We start from the raw sequence: 17,525 nt of genomic DNA on the forward strand, positions 1-17,525 counted from the left end.
GGAGGAGGTGTGATAGCAACTCCCATAGAGGCCTCTGCTCTTCCAAAGTGGAAAATGCCTTATTAGAAAGTAATATACATGTATGTTGAGAGTCTATTTAAAGGGATATTGTACATTGTGTTGCTTTTGGGATGGCATTACAAAGTTAAATGCATAAATAGAGACTCTTGTGACAAAAATTGGCTTGTGAAATCCAGTGGGTCCTGACAGTTACCTTGGACGAGAAAGGTAGCACTACAGCAGATGCAAAGGAGGTTGACCTGATTACCAAAATAAGTACTAACTATGTTGGCAACTAAACGGAATTTGGAGAAGTGACTTAAAACCTCATTTAGATTATGGCAGTGATCAGGCATTTGTCAAAAAAGTGGGATACCTCGTCCATCCGACTCTTGGACCCCCATTCACTGAATTATCCACAGGGAAATGTCAGCCAGTTCTACATACTAGAATATCTTTCCAGTGGGCCAAATGTTGCAGGGCCACCAGTGTCATGGATTCGGAAAGATCCTATTTAGAGCATTGGTTTCGAAATTGTGTTTTCCACCCTGGCGCACCATGAACAAAATTGCATGGACCACCAGGAAGAATAAATCGATGTCCCTGATGCATCAGGAAAAAACTCCCCATGCCTCAAGAAAATGCATTTTCCCCCAAACCCTTCTCCCACTTAGGGCATTTTGATTTAGAAAAAAATAATGGCAACAGGCTCACCCACCATGCCTTTATCACACAGTGGTCTGCAAGGATTGGGAGTGTTTGCTGAAAGTGCTCCTGTGGTCTCAGCAAAAGCACTTTTGGTGGATTCCACGCTGTGATTGGACACTCACATGAAGATGTAGGCAATGAGCACAATAATGGTACTTTGGACTTGGCTTGAGATTGCTTTGTGGGTTACCTGGGGCTTTATGTTTCCTCAATAGAGATGCCTTCATCTGAGGATTTTTGATTGAGAACTTGCTACTCGCATTTCTCTTCTGTCCAGCTTCCACTTATAACCAATGTTTCTGCTGTGTTTCAGGCTCAACAGATGTAGTATGAGATTTCAGATTTTTTTTTACTTACAGGAGCAGTTTCACTCAAATGTAGAAGTTTTTCTTTTACTTTGGTATGTGATTAAAAATGTTGTTTGGAAATACATTGGTATATGTCCAGTACAAAAGTAAAACCGAAAATATAAAAATCCTAAACATGATATAAAAAGAAAAAAGAATGGACATAGAAGAAAGACAGTATTGTTGAGCATATGAAGCTAATATTGCCTCATTCAACAAGGTCAAATTTTATCTCCCTGTCCCTATAGGTCAGTCTCACAGATGCCCATTCTGTGATGTCCGAACAGGAGAGGGTAAAAAGACCTGACCATGTGTCTGTGCTGTGTCATGTATCTTTAGCATGCTACAAAGTGTCTCCACCTAGTGTAATGTTAGTGTAGGAACTACATTTTGCCCCCTCTCTCAGGGACACCGATACAAAAGCACATATATCAATTTCCTTTCTACAATACATCCCTTCGGTACACTCTGCAATCCTGCTAGACGAATATGATCCTTCGTGGGAGGATGAGGCTACCCAGAGCTACATGGTTTAGAGCAGGCCTTTTCGTGAAATTCTGCTCCACTCGTGGAGTTTGCAGAGTTTTCCCTTCTCCATGCTCTGCTATGCACGGAGTTCCCAAAAACGTGCGGAGTGGAGTTTTTTCCTCACTCATGCTTGCCACCATTAAGTTGATGAGCACGAGCAAGCAAAATCTTACTCCAGACCACCTTGCGGCATGATTTCTCACATGGGCGATCGCTGATGGCTGCTGCTGCTCACATTGAGAAACCTTCCAGTCACGTTGAGGAAGCTGCCGCTCGAGTAAAACTTCTACTTAAGCGGCAGAAAGAATCCACGCCTGCTTCCACTGCGCATGGTGCTGTTCGCGCTGATTTTCCAGCGGGAGACAAAAACCCAGGGCTAAAAATCAGCCTGAATAGCTCAAACTAATGCGCTTCATGGCTTACGGAATGCTGCGTAGCACTGCAGAGTTTGTGGTCCCTTCGTGGAGTTCTGTGTAGTCCAAGCCTAGACTAGAGCCGCACCTACACTCTCTTAGGGAATCGCACACACTTTGAGTTCGCCCTTGCTTTTCCAACACTATACAAATCATTTTCATTTGTGTAGTGCAAGCTGCCACTTATACTGAGTGGTAGCTTAGTTACCTAATTTGATGGATCTTAAAGCTGAGTCTCACATGAGCAGCAGGAGACCTTAAGTCGTGTGTGTCCTGCATGTGAAGTGACAGCTGTCATGTACAAAAGCTGGTGGTGCACTCTGATTGTTCTGTAGGGCACTTAACACTATGGTTTAAGGGTGCTGGGGTCTTGTGTGGTCAGATGAAGAGTACAGGCTTTGGGTGGAGAGGTGCATTTTTGCAACTGTTCTATGTGGGAAGGATTGGCCTTCATGTTAGAAAGGCAGAGACATGATCAGCTCGAGTTGTTGCATGAAACTGTGATAGAGTCTCGGGGAGATGCATCAGCTGTGAAGATGTACACATACATGAACACTATTCCTTACCCATGTGGCTATACTGGAGGGTTGTCAGATTGACATACCCTACACCTCAGCTAGGATACAAAGCTGTAGACAATGAAATACCCAGAATCCTATCCTTCCTTACAATTTGGAGGGAATACCCATCTTTTAACAGACTTTCTTCAATAAGAGGTGGTCCTCAAGGACATTCAGATGGTGTATTTCCTAGTTTGTCTGCACGAATTGGGGAAAATGATGATGCTGGCCTTAGTAAGACCTGGAACTTGTAGGAATATTGATTATATTCCACCAAAAGCATGATGTGCTGTATGCAGGGCCTTAAAGGATATTCAGAAGGGCACTGCTGGTGAGTGAATGGCTTCCATGACAGATGCCATGTCGTTCCAGAGGCAGAGATGGAACAGGTGAATTCCAGATGAATTTTGAATCCTCTGAAACCCACTCAAAGGAAGATAATGGGTTGGTGAGTCACTCGTTGTCAAAGTCAAGGTCTAAGAGCACGAGCATAGTGGCAGCTTGAACCTTGAAGGTGATATCTGTACCTGTGCTCCGAACATCAGTCGGGCATCCATGATGCCTCCAAGGCCTTTTATGGATTCTGATAGGGCAAAGGGGAACTCAAATCCACTGACCAGTGATAGAATGTGTTAAAAATGTGGTTACCTTACTGATCAACCCCAGATGACATTTGACACCAGAAGGTACACCTTCCTTGCTTAGGAATACCTCAATTCCTGTTATTTAGTTCTGAATAATGATGTTATGCACTTCATGAAAGGTTTTGCCTTCTTCTTTTACAGAACCTCCTTCAAAGATGTCACTCAGCAAACGCCTCTTACCTGTTCCAGCAGGACAAGTTCTATGATGTCAAGTACGATACAGGGGACAAGTCTGTCCAGTGCAGCAGACGCGCCGATGCCTTCAAATTCTGGCTTACATGGAAGGCCATTGGCACTGCTGGTCTCGAAGAAAGGGTGAACCGGGCCCTTGCATTATCAAGGTACAATCTCCCACACAGGGGCTACTGTGTTTACAAGGTATAGTGTTAACATAGCGGAACATCTAAATTGGGGGGGAGAGTTCACAGCGGTTTGTGAAAGCTCTGGGCAAGACTTTTAATACTTGTCTGAGGTTAAGTTATTAGAGTTACAAAACTGATATCATTGGGCATAGTGTCATGGAATCTGTTGTTCATGTTGGAATTTGGGTCAGATGTTGCTTCTGGTTCATTGGAAACAAATTGTGTCTCTCTTCATGGCAGAAAATAGCTGGTGTGAGCGTGTAAGATGTTTTACTTGTAGGTTTTGACTCTTTTGTCCTCTGTTTATTTAGTTATTTGTTTATTTATATATATATATATTTTTTTTTTTTTTACACAAGCCCACTCATAACACCAGGAAGCAATAAGTTGCCACAAGGAGCCAGTTTGCACATTGATGCAGTAGCCAACATGCTGTGGCTGTCACTGGCTCTATGACCAAGTTTATCCAAGACTAGTGGCAATATCTTCAGTTAGATGGGGTTCCTGACACAGCACCAAAGGTGTTACTGTATTTTCACACCAACAAAGTACCTTTTATGTTTCCCCTTACAAAGAGCTAGCCTTGAGTGATCCATGATGCAAAACTAGCTGCTGTCACCCTCAAAGCTGAATAACGGGCAAGCGATTTGGTTGAAAGACAAGGCTCAACGGCCAACACCGGCATATCAGGAATCGATATACAATAAAAATAGAGCAAGGACTTGTTAGGACAGTGACGGCAAAAACAATCAATAGAAGTCAAGGAAAGATGGTGATCCTGAGTATACACCTTCTGGGATATTCCTTATTTGAGTCCCAGGGACTAAAACATCTGCCTTACTGAGGTCTCAAAAAGTTATCTCTTCAAACCATGACCTTGTATACTCTCCTACAGACTGGCCAAAGTCTGGGTCGGAGTATTGTAAGTGATCCCCGCAGCACAGGATTCCCGTACCTGCTCAGCAATATCTCAGCACATTTCTTATTATATTTAACTCACTTTGTTGCACTTAAGCATTGGGTGTTGAGTGGCTGAGTATATCAAGTAAGAGTAAACATATTACATACTTAAAACATCCATGCACGGCATGGGTTAAAGATAAATGTCATAAGCCTCTCTCTTTTTATTTTCTGATCAACTAAAGGATCCACTGGGCAACATTTTCTCTAATATAGAAGCATCATTCTGATTGTTGTTGGCTCAAATATCGGTGCAAATCATGTCATACATCATATATTGATATGGGAAGCCAAGGTTTGCATGAAGTGCGCATGTCTACTACTGTTTTCTTTTCACTCTCTTGCACTCAGATATCAATTGTAATATTTTTTGTCAACCTTGACCTACATCTCTAACAACTTTTTTTGTTTTATCCATGTCACTAATCAAACATGCCCATCTGATGTTTATAGACTAATAGCTTTGTGGGTCAAATTATTGTCCACTTGAGTGATGTTTCAGCTCAATATGTTCACATTGGTTATGTGATGTGTCAGTGTCAGTACACAAAGAAGGATTATTTCAACAGTGTACAGAATGTTGGAATACTTTTCATAGTTCGATGACAGCTTGGTGATGACCTCCAAAGGGTTCTTCTTGGATCTACATGAGCTTGCCTTTGACCATGACATCTATAACTCAGTGAGCGGTCCATAAATTAACAAGCCAATTTCACACTTCTGCTCAGCTTCCCCTTGAGGGCATGAACACGCTTGTAAATGCCTCTCATATTAAACTTACAGGTGTACGAAATGTGCAACATTGCCTTTTGACAACTTTGTGAAATTTTGTTTAAAACTTCACTGACTTTGCCAACTTCATGAAGTTGACAGAGGAGTTTTAAAGTCTTTCAAACATGTTTTTTAGAAAAGAATCTAGCGAAACTACCTTCTTTTGAAGAGGAATTCCCTTGCAAAATGCTTTTGAGGGGTGAGCCTTGTTACATTAATCTTTTTTGTAGGAATACATTCCCCAGCTGTACAGTTACAAAGGTGAGAAATGTTGCAACTTTTCTGGAAAAAATCATAATTTTGTACATTCCTAATGAAAAAGACAATGTCCGTCTCTGTCCCATTTAAACAATAATGCCAGGGGAAGATTACACATTTCAGGTACTAGTAAAAGGCACTTTCAGGGTCGTCCTACCTTAAGATACCATTCCTTGCAGTGGACCACTTGGAAGTGGAGCCCAAATTTAACTCATGGTCCATCAGTGTATCTGCGATTCGCGCCGGAGGAAGATTGTCATGCTTCCACTGATATTATTCAGCATCTGTGATCTGAGGGCCTCATTTATGAAAAGTGACGCATCGCTGCGTGCAAACAGCGATGCGTCACTTTTCATTGCGCCCTCTTCGTAACACCAATGATGCATCATATTTACAGTATGACGCATCGTGTCAAAAGGAGTTACAGATACATCAGTGTTTCTGACGTATCTGTAGGCACAAAAATGACACAATGCTGGAGTGTGTCACAAAAGAGACGCAACTCCATCAATGGATCATTTCACCTGGGCAAGTCCCAGGTAAAATGTGCCTGCGTCAGTTTTATGCCTGCCATGAGGCAGGCGTAAGATATTGACGCATTTGCGTCCCAGAAGTGGTGCTGTGAAATCTGATAGATTTCACTGCGTCACTTCTACGAGGCTTACTTGCGTCAAAACGCCCACCCTGCATACATTATACCTGGTGCAGGTATGATGAAGCGCAGGGGTTCATAAAGTGGTGCCTCTACCTAGATGCGTCACTTTGTAAATATGACGCAACATGGCACATTTTTTACCCTGCTAGTGCGTCACAAAAAGTGACGCACCAGCGGCGCAAAAGGGATGCAAGTGCTCATACATAAGCCCCTGAGTCTTTAGGTTCAGAAAATTTAAATCCTTAGCATACCTACATGTCCAAATTTCTCTTCTCCTCTCCCCACCCTAAGCAATATTGCATAAATAACCTTTTTATGTGAATGTCATTATAAAGAGTCCTGAAATCGTATTTCTTGCTTGAATTAAGGCTCTGTTTCCTAATGTCAAAATGTCATAATCTCTGACTAAAGATTTTCCTCTGCTTAAAGTGTTCTGGTGCTCTTTGGGCTAGGTTCACGCTAAATAAGTTCACAAATAAATTGAAATAAATTACAGGTTACTCCCTGAAACATACATAGAAGCAAAGTGTTCTGAATCTGTGACTGGGGGCATATGGCAATATTTCCCCCAATTTCTGCATCCTCTGATAGGAAGGCAGTGACTACATTACTCTGCAAACTTCTATAAATGCTGAGGAATATCTTTACTAGTGACTAAATGCCAAATGTGATGCAATAATTTGCTTCTTTTAGCTTGTACTACAGTATTTTGTCAAAAAATAGACCGTACAAGACATTAAGGGCCCTATTACGAGTCTGGCGGTCCGAGGACCACCAGACTTTTGGTGGCAGATCCAGCCACTGCCGCACGGGCGGTCCGACCCCCCCCCCCCCCTCCCCTTAGGAGTTGGACGATTGGACTGCCCTGGGACCACCAGCTCCACCAGTCAACCACCGTTCCCTTGTTGTTAGAGCAGTGGTCAGAGGCCACAGTATACTTGGTGGGACCGCCATGTATATTACAAGTTCCCCCTCCTCCAGGGTTTACATGGAGGTTCTTTCTCCATGTAAACCCTGGAGGAGAGGAAACAAAAGGGCCCCGCCGTGCCTCAATTGCATGAATGCATTCAGGGGGGTATAACACGTGCACACAGAGGAGCATAACATGTGCCCCCATGTGTGCATGCACATAGGTTACTGCACGGCATGGACGTTCGAGTCCATGCCGTGCAGGAACCTTGTAGTGCGGTCACATTACTGTGTCGTTTTCAAAGGCACTGCAGCCTTTAAAAGATGCACCGCCATGGGACAGCAGTGCTGCCTGCCTGCCAGACTATCGAAAAGTCGTAATCTAGCAGGCTGGGGCGGTGAACGTTGGCAAAGCGGTGGGGCAGGGGTTTTGCACCGCTATGCAACCGCTCCTCCAAAAGTCGTAATCGGGCCCTTAGTATGGGCTCTACCTAAATAATTCTTTCCTCTATGTACGTGTACACTGAGCATTGACATACAAAGCAAGTGTGTCTCTTTGGAAGGTAACAAGCAATAATGTCCTACAGTCATAGTTCCATGACCCACCTGTAAATCTGCACTGCACCGTGCCCTTTTAACAGGGGCATGCCAGCCCTTGCTGACACCACTAATCACACGGGTGGTGCTGTGCTGAGAGGTTCTAGGTGACATCTGCTCTCCTCATCAGAAAAGGACACTCCCAAAGTTAATTAAAGAAGTGATGCTCTTCTGGTCCTGGAAAAGAGAAAAGTAATGCATCAACCACATGGTCTTCACAGGACTGCCTCTAGGTAAGGCCATCTTGGATATTAGGCAGCATTGCTTGCAGGTGGGGTTGGCTGTTCCTGAACAGCTGCAGCAATTGATTAATAAAAACCAGGATATTAGCATTCTTGGAAAGCACTGTATGCATCAAACTACACAAAAGTGCATCCTTTAGAAAGCACAATTTTCAGCATGAAACTACTTATGACAGTCTCTAATTAACAAGAATCTATTCGAATCCAGAATGCTTAAACTCTGTGGATGGCACGTCAATCCACATTGAAAGTGGTAAATCAAAAGGTTTGCAACCAGTAAATGTGTTTTTCAAATGTATTAAACCCATTTAGTGACTTGAAAATTGGTCAACCAACCCCTTAATAGGTTTAAGAAACCATACCAAATCGGTATTTGGAAGGGACATGTTTGGGTGTCCCTACCCAATACCAATTCCTCATGTATGTAGTAATGTTTTGCGACAGAAATGGAAAATCCCTGGGACCACTGCCTGATCTTAAAAATAGTTTTCAATTTTTACAAAATGTAGCCCATTTTCCTTCAAGGAAAATTACCTTAATTTAATTTTAAAATGGCTTTATTTAACAGCAGTCACCGACATGGAAGTCTGCTGAGCCCAGTATGTCACCATCCCTGTGATGACAAGCGAATCATAGTGGGTGGCAATGAGCAATCTACGTCATTAATACTCAAGAGGTATGCTGGATTCCAATGCAATACGATTCAGATTTTTCAGAACCAACCTATTAGTACATGAGTCAATTTCTAAAAATCTTTACCAGTCACAAAAATACTGGTCTCAAATTGTGACCAGTAAATAGTACATCTCACCCAAAGTCTCTGGTATTCTACACCATTACTAACTACAATAAGAAATCAATCGCAAACCATAGCTCAACTGTGTTTGGGAATGTTTATTTAGAATCACAAAGCTTAATGTCAGCACATCTATCTGCTGTGTACCTCACTGTCACGCCAAACACATGTGAGAACAGTTGCATTATCAAGGAACGTAGATAGGTATTATTTTATTTGCATTGAGATGCTGCCACTCAATGATTACCAAAGTTTTAGTGAGGCAAAACATCCCCTTCTCTACAGTAAGAACAGACTGACCCAGCAAGATCACCCAACCCATAGAGGGGAAATTGTAGAGAGGAAGAAACCAACATCTTGACCACAGTATCTCAACTAAAAGTGAAAAAGTGTTTATTTGCTTTAGTTCACTGACATTAAGAAGTAGGAGGAACTTTAATATGAAATGGTGAAAGGCACATGGCCACCCTAGCAGTTATGACCACTTGGTGATGCAAGTTAGAGCCGAACCACTAAAACAAAACCTGGGCTAATCACCTTCAAGCAGTGGTTAACTTGTAAAATAAAAAGTGCCTGGGCTCTCCTCAGGAGGGAGCGCTAACAGGACAAATGTGCTGGTGCAAACTGCCTCCTGACTAGAGCCCTGGCAGTTATTAACCTGGAGAGGACTTGGCCTAATGGGAAGAGCTGCGATTTCGTAGCTGGGAAATCCGGTGCGATTCTCGGCGTGGCTCAACATTCTGTGAATCTGTGTGAAAATCATGTGCCTTATAAATAAGTGTGTCCTTAACTGGTGCTATAAGCACCGGTGCTGCGGATTAGGTGCCGGTGCTAAGCTCTGGAAAGCACTGGCTCAAATTAAGCACTGCCTTCAAGTCTTTCAGACAGCGCTTTTAAAGCAATCAAATGAGGAATTTACTCAACAAAATAGACTCATCTAACTGCTTCTGTTGTCTTAGGCATTAGGTTGTAAGTAGGGTGGGCAAAGTTGCAAAACACAAGTGAAGAGTAACTTCAATATATATATTTTTAACACTACAGGCTTTACAAAGTTTTGCAGGTTTTTTTTTATACGGGGCAGCTGCACAGGCCCGTTGCTACAGAGGGAAACTGTGGCAGCTGAGCGGAACTCCCCGTTCCTGCTCCAGAACCCGCCTACTGGCCACGTCATGAGTCATGCTGTCCAACTGATGTGCTGTTCCGCCACTCACAGTGTCCGCTCCCTGTCCCCGCCCTGCATGTCCTACCTGCACATGGGGCTGCGGCTCACTATGCTTTCCTCCTGTAGGACATTCATATATAGGATGTTCTACAGTAGGAAATCCTGTACTGCGCCATGAATGTAAGCGTTAACTTGGAAAGTCAGGAAACCAGGGCCACCTCCTTCAGAATGAAATCCCTGTACTTCATCTGACTTTGTGTGCGTGGGATAAAACTTCGACCACCTGTAGTTGTGAGATCATTTAATGAGCCTCGGCCCATCCATCCTCCACTCTTCTGAAAAGATTCTGTTACACACTATGAGGCGGTAATCAAGGGGCAGGAGGCGAAACTGCAACGAGGTAAGGGGTACAAGGGAAGGTACTCCAACATGAAGCTATAACTGACCACTACTTAGTGAAGTTCTAAGGGAAGCTATGGAGTAAAATATACTGCTGGGATACAATTGTTGTCAAGCTTTTCTTGGTGTGAGAAACTTTCAGACTCCTCAGACAAATGTTACGTTTACTGAGCAGACTTTGGTTTATGAGCACATTTTACGAGTGCCTCTTCATAATTCCTTGTTAAAACTTTGCTTTTAGCCAATTTCTTCAGAGAAAAAGCACTAAAAAAGCACAATTTGCCTTTCATTTTTGGTCGAACCTGCCAAACAGCGCAGACATAAATATTGTGGATTTACCAAGTCCGCAGGGGGCCTGACAGCCAACACGTTGTACTATTGGTTGACTTTTCTGTGTCTCTCATTTGCCTGCTTTGTTTTCAATGCTTGCTGTCCATCATGTGCCTGTTGTTTCCCTGGAGCCCTTACAAATTTACTTGCGTGTATCCGCTCCTCACTTTAGGGAACTATTTTTTTCTTTCATCTTTAGTACTCCTTGAGAGTGCATGTGTTTTCCATCTGTCTCCCAAGTGTCTCTCCCCTTCTGCGCTCTACGTTTCTTTCTTTCACCCATGTGCTTTACACTGGATCTCTCCATGATGCCCTCACCCTCATATGCTTCACCTTGCATTGCCTTTATCGTTTGTGTTCCAACCTCCAGCCACTTTAGAAAAAAGTTCTCAAATTTGTTATTTACTGATCCAACTCACATCAGTAAATACAAATTAAAAAACGTAAAAAAAAAAGAGCGCCCACGTCATTTTGCAGAAACATATATGTGTGGTGCATGTGCATACATATGATGCAAGCATCTGCATTAAAAGGCCTTTTCTTATTATTCTTTAGCCATGATGCACAGCATCACGGATGCTATACAGTCTTGTTAAAACCACAAGCATAAACAGTAGGTCACAAAGACAAGATCTAATGGCTTTGCCAATGCTTGTTTCAAAAGTGTTTTTAGGGAAGAAACCAGGCTCCCTTGGATTCCCTTTGTGGTATTCAGATATGGTGCCCTCAGCTGCCCGTGGAAGCCCTCGATTGTGTTTCCACCCCACCGGTTCCAAAGTTCACCAGTTCCCACTGACAAAACCCCACAAATTCTTCTAATTTTCTAGAGAAACGTCATTCCATCCTAAATGTCTTAACTCTCTTGTTGAATGTCGCTTAGTTGTCTTTCCTTAATTCTCTTTCCCGAGCTTCTTATGTGCCTACACGATTTGCTTTTAAGTGCTGACACTTTAATAGGTTGTATCTTAAAGAGAAATGGGTCATTCTCTGGCTGGGAGCCATCAAGGGAGCACCCACGTTTCTTAGTGACACAGACATATTTTGGTTGAGCAATGACAGGTATGAAGTGCACAGGAGTAAAACAAGAAAGAGTGAGGCTGTTTTTAGTGTTCATTTTGGGATTTACTAAAGCCCAGTGTTCCATGCTGTGTCTGCGTCTCTGAAGTGCAGCCTTTTGGGTGGCTCATAAAACTCCAAATTACCCTTAGATGCTCTTCTCTCGTAAAACAGCATGAAATTAACTGCTCTGACTTCTTGTCAGGCCCCAGGATAATGGTAACTTTTAACGCAATGTTGGAGAAGTTGAAGACGAAGCACAGCCAATTAAAGGGCAGCAGCTGTTCACTCACTGAACCGAGGAGGTGCACAGAAGACGTTCCATCACTTAATCCATCTGGACACCGTGGAGGCTTCTCAGCTCGGAAAGGGCATTTTTTTCAGAATCTAATTGAAAAAGTTAAAGTGTAGATGCCTGATTCACAGAACTAACTTAAGACAAAATCCTAAACTTACTACCATTTTGGTAAACACAGAAGGCACTTATTCATTTTGGTATTCACAGAAGGCACTTACTCATTTCGGTATTCACAGAAGTTAGGAGTCCTAACTTTAGGATTCCTAAATGCCTTCTGTGAATACCGAACGTCTTAAAGTTAGGAATTTTCTCAGTTTAGGAGTCCTAAAGTTAGGAGTCCTAACTTCTGTGAATACCGAAATGAGTAAGTGCCTTCTGTGAATACCAAAATGGAAGTAAGTTTAGGACTTTGTCCTAAGTTAGTTCTGTGAATCGGACCCTACATAATGCTGTCGTAACACCTGCCCCCACATTCTGATTTAGTAACAGTCCCTGCATCAGAAACCGGATATCATAAGCCAGAAAAAGCCAGTTGTCACACATTCTCGGCTTGTGCTGTTGTCACTGAAGACATTTTGTGCTTAAACCTGTTCTGTGCAGCAAGAAACCTTTGGTTGACAAACATCTCTTTTCTGCACCTGTCTCCCTCCCAAGGTGGACTCCATCTGGGGGCTGGGTGGGCAAATGCCATTGCTTCTTTCCGGGTGCCACCTTCCTCTCTCTGCTTGTTAGTCTTAACTCTTCTCTGGGACTGTTGACTAAGTTTGTGTGGGTGATTACCCATTCTCCCACTGAGATTATGCATAGTATCATAACAAGGAGACGTAAATTGCGCAAAATTAACTTTGTGGTATCTCGAGTGAAAATTGATTGTGAAAGAGTACTTTTGATTTGATTTGATTTGAATTGTTATTTATAGAGTGCAGCGAATGCCGAGGCGTCTTGGCACTAACTGTGCTACATAGGTGAATCGAGCGACCTGAACTCTCGGTGTTTTAGGTTTTAGCAAACAGCCAGGTTTTTAATTATTTCCTAAACCTCATCCGGTTTAGTTGAATGCGTAAGGTGGAAGGCATCTGGTTCCAGAGTTTTGCCGCACAGAAAGACAGTGTGGCATCTGGGCTTGTGTGTTTTTGGAACACAGACAAAGCCCTCAGTGGAGGATCTAAGAGTTCTAGCTGGAGAATACCTGGTGAAAAATTTCCGTACCTCCCCGGAGATTCCTCCATAAAGGGCCTTATGTACTAAACAGAGAGACTTAAAATTGGCTCTTTCGATGAACAGGGAGCCAATGTAATGCTCTAATGACCTCTGAGGTGGGCGACCCTTCAGGATGTTCACAAGCAATCTAGCAGCGGCATTTTGTAGTAATTGTAACTTCCTCTCCTGTGCCTTATCAATTCCCATAAAGAGTGTGTTGCAGTGATCTAATTTGGATAAAAAGAGAGCAACTACAACTGTCTTTTGGAGTTCATATGTAATGAATGGGAAGATTTTCCTCAAGGTTTTTAAGAGGAAAAAGCAGGAGGAAGTTAGTTCATTAACATGGGCCGATAGACTGAGCTGTTCACCGAGTTTTTGACCTTGGTAACCGGGGCAGGACAGACTCCCACCTCCCTGGGCCACCAATTAGTGTTCCACACTGATGGTCCTTTACCAAATTCTAAAACCTCAGGTTTATCCGTATTTATTTTCAAAAAATGTACGCTCATCCGGCTCATGATATCTTTCAGACATGCATGAAAGCTGATGGCTCCTGGCTCTGATGGTTCAGAAAATGAAATGGTGACCTGTGAGTCGTCGGCATACATAATCAAGGAAAAGCCATGTTTCTTGTCCAAGTTAGCCAAAGAGGACACGTATATGTTGAAAAGGGTAGGTGGCAGAGCAGATCTTTGCGGGACACCACACAGGAGTTGAAAAGTTCCAGATTGTATATTCTCCCAATGTATGTTTTGTTCTCTGTTTTCTAGAAAGGAGGAGAAGAGAGTTGGCGCAGCAGGTTCACCCTACAAAGTGATACAAGATAATGCAAGGGGACTAGATTGCAAAGAAAAAGCCAGTTGTCACACATTCCCGGCTGTGGAGTTATATGTGGCCCAAGCAATTATCATTGATAGAGATTAATTTATGCATTCCACCGATCACTCTATTTGTTGTTTTTAAGTGAGATGGTGCAAGTGCGATGGGAGTTCCCATGCCCCCTTTGCCATTGGGCTGAGCTTGCACCTCATTGATGAGTCCCAAACAGTCTGAAAAGTTTCTGGAGTTTCCCATAACTTCTGAACCACTAGGGCTACATCTAACCTCATATCAAGTTGCTGTGCTAACTCCCTAAAAATATGAGAACAATTTCAACTTATCTGACTTTATTGAAAAAATAATTCAGGGGCATGTTATTTAAGGATCAAACAACAACTCTGGTATAGAAAACCACTCCCTAAGGTCTCACTTACAGTTCCTCATAAAACCACTCAATTGAGCTCCCTCAGCACTTGGTGCCAGCCTCTTGCACTCAGACTTTTGAATCCTCTTCCAGCGAACATTAGATCAACTTGATGTTACCCGAGGTTTTACTGACTTCAAAAGGCACAGACTTTCTAAAACCATTGCTTCTGTCGTGTCAAGTCTCCCCACCCTGAAGCTCTAGCCATATGGTAACTTGGTGCCGCACAAACACATCAAATTAAACAATACCTATGAGAAGTACATATATAAATTGATAAATACATCAATAAATATGTGTGGCCACCCTACAAATGATAAAGTAGTAAGCAGCTTGCTTACCTTCCTTATTTTTTTTTGGAGTAGTGTATTGTCTAAGTATGGGCGAAATTTGCGAATTCGCGGTCCGCAAATTCGTGCGAAATGGCAAAAACAATCTGCTAGTTCGCAAATTTTCCCACGAACTCACGGATTTTTGTGCCATTTGCACAAATATGTGACCACGTGTGCCTGTAACTTTGCCAGCACGCCAAAAGCCGCCGAGGTCCCTTGAGTGAGCTGGCCATTATAGAGGGGACAGGCGGGAAGACGTTTCATACCGCTAGTGTGTGGTGGACGGGGCCAAATGGGCGGGGCTTCTCTGCGAGTTCACATGCATCTTGTTTATAAAGGGTCAGAGACCGAGCAGAGCAGCAGATGAGGAGAAAGCAGCCTCCTGGTCACAGGAGCTACACAGGGATAGCGCTCGGGAAACTCATGGATGCAAAAATACGTTTGGCACATGACCCCTGAATCCTTCAGATGTCCAAGATAGCTCTGTTGCCCGTGTTGGTACAAAGCCATTCTGATCCTCCTCAGTGGGTTCAGGCGCATGCAGCTGCTGCTGCTGGACAATGTCCCATCTCATACTAAACTGCACCGTCAAGGCATATGCTGGCGCTGGGCAGTAGAGTGCAGTGGCATGCGGGTGCTCCACGCCTGGTACATGCGCATACCGGTGCCAGGGGGGACACGTGTTTATTGGTGCTGTGTAGCAAGTTATGACTTTACATTTTGACTGCACCAGACGGTGGTACCACCTACACGGATCAGTAGCATCCAGGGACCAAACTTCATGGTGCAAGAGCATAATGATGCTGTGTGGTACGGGTATATATGTACTGGGAGCAGTGGGGCACTTAGCACAATGTGTGCTCACACCCAGAGGGTTCCCAGGCAATTGAGCACAAATGATTTCCACAGTGAGAGGGCTCCGGGGCAGTTCAGCAGCAGGAGAGCTCACACCCACTGGGCCCCGGGGCAGTTCAGTAGCGTGTGGGCTCACAACCCCTGGGCAGCTCAGCAGCACTGGGGCTCACACCCAGAGGGCTCCCAGGCATTTTAGCAGCGCCACCCTCTGGTTCATCACTGCCACCCTCTGGTTCATCACTGCCACCCTCTGGTTCACCACTGCCACCCTCTGGTTCATCGCTGCCACCCTCTGGTTCACCACTGCCACCCTCTGGTTCACCACTGTCACCCTCTGGTTCATCACTGTCACCCATCACTGCCACCCTCTGGTTCATCACAGCACCCTCTGGTTCACCAGCGCCACCCTCTGGTTCATCACTGTCACCCTCTGGTTCATCACTGCCACCCTCTGGTTCATCATAGCACCCTCTGGTTCACCACTGTCACCCTCTGGTTCATCACTACCACCCTCTGGTTCATCACTGTCACCCTCTGGTTCATCACTGCCACCCTCTTGTTCACCACTGCCACCCTCTGGTTCATCACTGCCACCCTCTGATTTACCACTGCCACCCTCTAGTTCATCACTGTCACCCTCTGGTTCATCACAGCACCCTCTGGTTCACCACTGCCACCCTCTGGTTCATCACTGTCACCCTCTGGTTCATCACTGTCACCCTCTGGTTCATCACAGCACCCTCTGGTTCACCACTGCCACCCTCTGGTTCACCACTGCCACCTTCTGGTTCATCACTGCCACCCTCTGGTTCATCTCCTCCACCCTCTGGTTCGCAACTGCCACCCTCTGGATCCTCACTGCCACCCTCTGGTTCATCACCGCCACCCTCTGGATCATCACTGTCACCCTCTGGTTCATCACTGTCACCCTCTGGTTCATCACTGTCACCCATCACTGCCACCCTCTGGTTCATCACAGCACCCTCTGGTTCACCAGCGCCACCCTCTGGTTCATCATTGTCACCCTCTGGTTCATCACTGCCACCCTCTGGTTTATCATAGCACCCTCTGGTTCACCACTGTCACCCTCTGGTTCATCACTACCACCCTCTGGTTCATCACTGTCACCCTCTGGTTCATCACTGCCACCCTCTTGTTCACCACTGCCACCCTCTGGTTCATCACTGCCACCCTCTGATTTACCACTGCCACCCTCTAGTTCATCACTGTCACCCTCTGGTTCATCACAGCACCCTCTGGTTCACCACTGCCACCCTCTGGTTCATCACTGTCACCCTCTGGTTCATCACTGTCACCCTCTGGTTCATCACAGCACCCTCTGGTTCACCACTGCCACCCTCTGGTTCACCACTGCCACCTTCTGGTTCATCACTGCCACCCTCTGGTTCATCTCCTCCACCCTCTGGTTCGCAACTGCCACCCTCTGGATCCTCACTGCCAACCTCTGGTTCATCACCGCCACCCTCTGGATCATCACTGTCACCCTCTGGTTCATCACTGCCACTCTCTGGTTCATCACAGCACCCGCTGGTTCACCAGTTCCACCCTCTGGCTCATCACTGCCACCCTCTGGTTCACCACTGCCACCCTCTGGATCATCACTGTCACCCTCTGGTTCATCACTGCCACCCTCTGGTTCATCACTGCCACCCTCTGGTTTATCACAGCACCCTCTGGTTCACCCCTGCCACCCTCTGGTTCATCATTCCCACCCTCCGGTTCATCACTGCCCCCTTCTGGTTCACCACTGCCACCCTCTGATTCATCACAGCACCCTCTGGTTCACCATTGCCACACTCTGGTTCACCACTGCCACCCTCTGGTTCACACCTGCCACTATCTGGTTCATCACAGCACCCTCTGGTTCACCACAGTC

At 44.7% G+C, this 17,525-nt stretch overlaps 1 protein-coding gene across 1 annotated transcript in view; it reads left to right on the forward strand.

The window, feature by feature from the left end:
- The window catches only part of GADL1 (GAD like acidic amino acid decarboxylase 1), a 686,124-nt gene that overhangs the window by 363,224 nt on the left and 305,375 nt on the right, over positions 1-17,525 (forward strand). Inside the window, exon 12 of the mRNA XM_086942110.1 lies at positions 3,342-3,541. Within this exon, the coding sequence (XP_086798236.1) occupies positions 3,342-3,541 (200 nt within the window). The remainder of the gene's footprint in view (positions 1-3,341; positions 3,542-17,525) is intronic.

Source organism: Lissotriton vulgaris, chromosome 10 (genome assembly GCF_964263255.1).
Source record: "Lissotriton vulgaris chromosome 10, aLisVul1.2, whole genome shotgun sequence".
Lineage (NCBI taxonomy): Eukaryota > Metazoa > Chordata > Amphibia > Caudata > Salamandridae > Lissotriton > Lissotriton vulgaris.